Raw genomic sequence first — 7025 nt, 5'->3', positions numbered from 1 at the left:
TTGAATGAATTTAACTGTTTCTAATTTAAAACCTAAAAGATCTAAAAGATCGAACTAGCTGTTCGAAATAGACGAATGTTCATCAATATAGTTGATTTTGCTACCCAAAAAAAGATGACTTTTTAGGCAAATATAGATAAAATCAACAAAAGTAAAAAATTAATCTGGAAAATTCCGGGTTTTCCTCTAAACTCTAAGGTACTTCTTGGTGTTCAAAAATCTGAGCTATAGTTCCCGGTTTTCCCAGTCAGTGACCACCCGACTTGAAGTTGTACATTTCTTTAATTTTTTGTCACTTTAAATATGTGGTGGACTTTCTTTTTTTAAGTCAAATATTTAGGGGTTAATGATGATAATCCAACGATTTTTCGATCGCACCTGGTATGATAATTCTGAAAAAAAAGAACCTGAAAACAATGATGAGGAGAGTGGAGCTGAAAGGTAAACATAGAAACATAACCTACAATTTCTTGAGGTATTTGCAGATTTGCTTAATCTGGCATTAAATTGAACCAGCTATGGATAATAATTATAGCACAAATATACAAAATGTACAAAATGTACAAACGGATTTTAAGATGAAACACTGGACAGTTAAAAACACACGAAATGACTCATTTATCTGTCAGATTGTATCTGTCACAAAATTTCTTGCTTCGGGATCGAACAGTAAAATCCCAACAATCTCAATTCTAAATCTGCCTGAGTTAAAGCTGATATCCGGTTTTGTGCGTGCGATATACCTACGATGGCCACGCGACGCACGGGTATGCGGGCGAGTAGGGGGCGCCATGTTTCTATTAACTGATATTTCTAATGCATTGTGACTCTCTATTTCTCTCTGGTCTTATTTTCGGACAAGATTTACGTCAGGGAATTTGCGAGGATCTTTAGTCTTATAAAATGCAGCGACACTGGACCTTGCGTCATCGCGGATATTGATAACAAAAAATTATAAATTATAGTTTGCTGTATGGTACTGACGAACCGCCATGCTAACCAATCAAATCCTGAAACCACGTACCTTGCCCTGCATGCAAACTGAAATGGAAGCTGTAATGTGTCCCCTAAGGGTTTACATTTTTCTTGTACCTTCTTCCCAGTCTCCCCCCCTCCCCTCCCAACAAACACACACACTTAATTGATGGTGTGAGGGGGCGTACAGTTTAAGGTGGGTTCCGAACCATCAAGAGCAACAGCTTTAAGTACTTAGAAAACCTTTTTCTCTAGATATAACGGTCCCATAACTCTCCGGAGATGAAAAATTCCCTTGCTAGGCTAGTGTTCACCGCAGGGGCCGCCGAGGCTCTTCCAGAGTGCGAAGCGGGAATCGAACCCGCGATGACGCAAGATCCAGTGTCGCTGGCTCTTAGACTACATAATTCTTGCATTAAAAACAGAAGCTTCGCCATTGTTTGTTTTCAGACTGATGTAAAGAAAGAGATGCCTGATGAAAATCTGATACCTGCAGTAAGAGGATTGGACAGTAGCTTCACGGCCGCCGAACTGGCAGAATTATTGGAAAATCAGCCAGTAATTAAGGTAGAAAGCAGCAATGCCGAGAGAGAGGAGTCGAATGCTTTTGAGGAACCACCAGCTAAAAGAATCAGAACTAGCAATGTACGAAGTAACATACAGTGGCAGCTTTGATATATTGATGTAACAAGTTCTGTGACCTCGCATTTTTAATTTAACCTAATGATTCAATCTTCCTTTTTTTATATTAGGACGTGCTCGAGCTTTTGCAACTGACTGTGGATGGGAAATACTTACTCGGATTATACGCCATCAAAGGCTTTGACAACAAGAATAGAGTGAGGCTGGCCAACTGCATTATCAATGCTGAGTATGGTGCTGACGCAAATAAAGTGTACGTAATGTATTAGAATACGATAATGCGAAATGGTTGCAGGTAGAATTGCAAATTATGCTCAATCATAATCCCATCCCGTGTAGAAATTTTGAGTTGGCCCCCGTGTGGGTCATCGTAATTTGCCTCTTTACTACGTTGGCGAATTACGAAGGGCCCAGATAGTTTCGACATGCTCACTTTCAAAGGCACCATGTTGGCTTCCCTCGAAAGCCCAGTAAAGTGGCCCTCTGTAGTGCCCAACTAAGCCCCCTGTGAGGCTCCCACATAGGTCCTAGAGTAGTTTCCCCTTTTATTGCCCTGCATTTAATGAATTTAAAATTTTTTGAAAATTGAGTTTACTTTAGAATCATTAGCGGTTATGCAAAATTTACATATTAATATATGCAGAACGTCTTTTATCAAAAGTAATAAGTTTAAAATAAAAGGAATTTTATTTGATACTTATTACTTTTGGTTAAAGATGTTTTGCATATAATAAGTGCAAATAAGTGTGAAAATTATCAAAGCTATTGGGAATGGTGGTCGACCCCAGCAAACACGTTCTGTAACTGTTACAGATCAAAAAGGGAACTGTGTTCTATAACAGTTGTTACCAGATGGTGACAGAACTGTTCTAGAAGAAAAAGGTAACAGTGTTCTAGAACATTGTGAACATTGTGAACATTGTGAACTGCCGTAATAGTTTTATATCGAAGTTCTAGAACACTGTTAAAAGTGTGTTCTAGAACAAATTAGGAATTAAGATTAGTTCGCTAACACTATGGTCGAGCTGACCCTCGTGAATATCCCTAATGTGGATATCTCGGACGTATAATTTTTGTTAGTCGGGATTGCGTACGCGCTATCCCGAATCAAAATATATCCATGGGGATATCAAAATTTCCGCCTCGCAGGATATTCCGACCGGTTATCCCTGGAATAACCCGGGACATCAATGGAGTCAAATCGAATATCCCGGGATATACTATTGCTTTGAGAGGTACATAACACTGTTCCATATTTGATAAATAACAGTTCTAGAACTGTTCTAGAATTGTTCTAGAACTGTTCTAGAATTGTTATAGAACTGTTCTAGAATTGTTCTAGAACTGTTCTAGAATTGTTCTAGAACTGTTATAGAATTGTCCTAGACTTTTTACAATCCAGCGTACCAAAGTAATAGAATTTTTACAGATCGGTTGTCACAGCGTTCTAGATATGTTAAAGATTTGTTATACAATATTTATAATTGAGTTCTAGAATTGTTCTAGAAATGTTACAGATCGGTTGTCGCAGCATTCTAGAATGTTTACTTGGCATTTCACCACCTGGTGCCGAAAATTGGAACTAGAAATAGTAGGTACGGTTTAAAAGATGCATATTAATTTCGGTATAAAAGTGTTTTTATGATTATTCTGTGAAGTGTAAAACGATTTAATACTAAAAACTCGTCGTTTTAGATAGAAATTCCATCTTATACAGTGAAAAAAAAAAAACATTTTTTTCAAAGATGTTTTAAAAAAACCCAAATATTTCACTATTTCATGTAAGTTTCAAAGCATTGTAAGCTTAAATAAACTATAATAAATGTATGTAGCGACACATTTTATCCAGACTATGCAAAGAATACGATTGATAGACGATTGGAATTAAAATACGAATTCGAACCTAAAATTATAAACTTAAATAGTAAATATTTCATGTATAAATTAATAAAATAATTACTTTGAATTCATTTTTGCTTAAAAATAAGTCTATTTAAGTATATAATCTGTTAAAAATCACAATAAATAGTACAAAAATTGTTATTTTTAGAAAAATATTTCTGTCAAAAAATGTGTTTTTTCCCTGTATAAGTTGTAAATTCCATCTAAAACCCTTTTTTCAGATAAAAATTTATTTTTAGTATCTAATAAATACTTTAAAGTACAAAAAATGGTTAAAATACTTTTATGCACAAATAAAAATGCATCTTTAAAATCGTACATGTTCCTTCTTGTTCAGATGTTTTTCACCAGATGGCGTATCGTAGTTTAACCATTCCCAATATTATAAACTTTTTTACTTCATAGTGAATAACATTTATTCTCTATGTTAAAAGAAAAAGAATGCGATTAGGTGGTTTTAACCTCAAAAACGCCTCGTGAAGAAAACATGTACGTGTAATAAGTCGAACAAATAACACCTCCTTTTGGAAAAAAAGCCTAAATTGTACTTACTAATTTTACTAAATGTTGAAAGTCAATTAAAAATAAATCACAAATCCGCAAATAAGCAACGTTTTTGCGTACTTTATTAATGTGTGTGCTAGCGAACGCGAAATGGCGTCGAAGGGAATCATTGGATCACGGAACGTAACGTAACAGCCCGAATCCAACCGGATCCAGAATCTAGTCAGCCAATGAGATAACAAGAATGACGGCGAAATTTGGCGCGAAGTTACAATTGAAATGTATATTTCTTCCAATTCAAGATTTATAGAACTGTATTATAATTAATTAAAATATTTTTATATTAAAATTAGTATACTCAAAACAAAATGAAACTATAAAAAACGAAGTGATGAAATTTTCAGAATATAAATTGTTCATATATTCCATTCCTAATTTTTAAAATGCTATTACAAACGTAAAGCAGTACATTCTTTGTTTTATTTTCAATTCGCATAACTCAGTTCTTGTAAAAAATTTAAAAAATTATATTATTCACCAAAGAAGATCAAGAATATTATGATGAAATGTTTTTTGGAATTTTGTATACCAATTTAATCTTTGTTTTTGGAGTTATTTTTTTGTTTAAACTTCGTGATCGAACTTGTAATTTTTTTTTTGGTATCTAGAGGGCCATGAATAAAAAGAGGCCAAGCTGGAAAATTTTCACATGGGATTCAAACATCTCAATTATAAACTAGACCATTTCTTTTTTGGGTTTACAGGATAGGAACTGCTCGTTTTAAAGAGCTGGCACGTCAAATCAATGAAGTTTTTCCGGATGAGGAGGAGGTGAGTTTGCCATATAAAATCAGTGCTTCCATTGATTATAAGTATCAAAATAAAATTATTCGCTTTCAATTATTTCTTCAGACTACCTATTATGTACCTGCATACACTCCAAGGGGAGGCAAAACAGTAATTGCCAGGGGCAAGCTTTATGATAAATACACAGCGCTCAATAAGGAATTGAGGGAGGCCAATCTGAGGAAAAAGAGACCTACACAGTCGGAAGATATCGAGCCAAATAATCTAATTCCGGAAAATAACGAAGGTGATAGATTTACTGAAAATGGCAATTTCATAAAAACCTTTTTAGTAATTATTATTCCAAAATAATGTATTTTATTTAATTTAATACTTTTCCCCTGCAGGTAATACAGATATGGAGGTTTGTCTCAAATTTTTAGAGACTTGTCTTAAGCCATGGGATTTAATCGTCGACTACTGGAAGCGTACCTCAGCTTATAGGCTGAACAGTCTTTTGAATGATATTGCACCAAAAGCCAATGTGGAAAGTTACTTGCAGAGATATGCATGCCTGAAGCAACCAAAGGGATATACACTGGTTAGTATTATCCGGAGGGTGGACTACTCTGATTTTTCGTCTACCGGGAATATATTCCCTGAAGAATATTCCCAAAAGTTTCCATTTCCGGAGATGAAAAATCCATAATTTTTTATTTTTCCGAAATTCGAATATTAACACGTGCGACCGGGCACTTCAAAATCCTATTTAATTAAGATGGGGCAATTTTGAATTTTCGAAAAATTGAACTCATGTTCCAGGGTTTCATCGAAACGTACCAAACTTTTTAGGGATTGAAGAGGAGTTTCTATAAAACAAAGCAATACTAATAACTTTTATTTTCAACCCACCCTTACCCTCCCCGCGGCGCCCCAATATGACCCAAAAATAAAAAACTACATTATTACGTATTATTATTACTTTTTAGCAATTTCCGTCGTCTTTTTCATACAAATAATTATTAATTGAGAACTTGAATATTTACCATGAGTTTTTAAACAATTTTCAATTATTTAAACAAATTTAGCCCTCGAACGTACACTAGTGCGGATTCGCACCCGAAGTTTTTTTTATTTCGTTGACATTTATGCAAACAATTTATTAATTATTTAATATTAACATTGCAAATCGCTTTCGTATGCTGGGTTGGAGTGTACCGTGTGAAGGTTAAATTATTTAAAAAATTATTTATTCCCACAAAATGTAAAAAATAATCGTATTTTCTGATTAAAATGCAATATTTTGCCATTATTTGGAGTAGTTAATTATTCTAAAACCATTATGTAATTATTTAAACAATTATTTATTATTTAATTTCAAAATTTCGAAAAATTGAGCCAGAGATCTCAACTTTCTTTTCAGATTAGTATCCTATGCTACGTTATGTTAAATAATTACATAATTTTAATAAATTACTTTTAATTTTTAATCAATTTCTATTTGCTAAAACAATATTTATTTGCTCATCAGTTCTTTTTCGATAACTAAAAATATGACATAAAAAAGAACACATACAATTACTTTTCTGACTGTTCAGTGTATAGAAAGAATACATTAACAACTTAAAAATTTTTCAAATAAGTATAATTTTGTTGAATAATTACTTCTACAAAAATAATTTAAAAATCGTAACTAATTGTATGTGTTCTATTTTATTTTATTTTTTAGGTTATCAAAAAATAAATGCTTGAGCAAATAAAAATTGTTTGAGCAAATAGAAGTTTGTTAATATTCGAATTTCAAACCAAAAAAAATACGATTTTTCTTTCTCCGGCAATGGACCGTTTTTTGTACCACCCTAATAAAGAATATAGGTATATTTGGGAATATGAAATAATATTTGAATACCTTTAAACATAGCTGAATTCAAATTTGCCTTAAATTTTGCAAATTTAATTTGTTTAAACAACTTATTGCAAAATTAATATCCGAATTGGATTCTACGGGAAAAAATACATCTAAAATAGTAGTTTTACTTGTTCAAATATATTTTTTTATAAACAAATTGCTAATAATTAAGAGAACAAATTCTAAAAAAAGTAATTTGTTTATAAAATAATACGAGGGTAGTTCAATAAGTCCTTAGAATGAAGTATAAAAACAATTTTTTTTTGGGTAAATTTTTTTTTATTTTTCAACATAATCTCCTTGGAGC

The 7025-nt window shown here is 32.8% G+C and overlaps 1 protein-coding gene and 1 pseudogene across 1 annotated transcript in view; both read left to right on the top strand.

The window, feature by feature from the left end:
* Window positions 1-7025, top strand: part of LOC117182197 — a 28061-nt gene that overhangs the window by 8796 nt on the left and 12240 nt on the right. Inside the window, exons 3-7 of the mRNA XM_033375259.1 lie at window positions 1426-1620; window positions 1728-1870; window positions 4788-4854; window positions 4936-5116; window positions 5217-5410. Of these exons, the coding sequence (XP_033231150.1) occupies window positions 1426-1620; window positions 1728-1870; window positions 4788-4854; window positions 4936-5116; window positions 5217-5410 (780 nt within the window). The remainder of the gene's footprint in view (window positions 1-1425; window positions 1621-1727; window positions 1871-4787; window positions 4855-4935; window positions 5117-5216; window positions 5411-7025) is intronic.
* Window positions 2552-2724, top strand: LOC117182388 (annotated as a pseudogene).

The sequence above is a fragment of the Belonocnema kinseyi genome, chromosome 10 (assembly GCF_010883055.1).
Source record: "Belonocnema kinseyi isolate 2016_QV_RU_SX_M_011 chromosome 10, B_treatae_v1, whole genome shotgun sequence".
Classification (NCBI taxonomy): Eukaryota; Metazoa; Arthropoda; class Insecta; order Hymenoptera; family Cynipidae; genus Belonocnema; species Belonocnema kinseyi.
The sequence above is the reverse complement of the archived record's forward strand: the minus strand, read 5'-3'. Positions and strand labels throughout refer to the sequence as shown.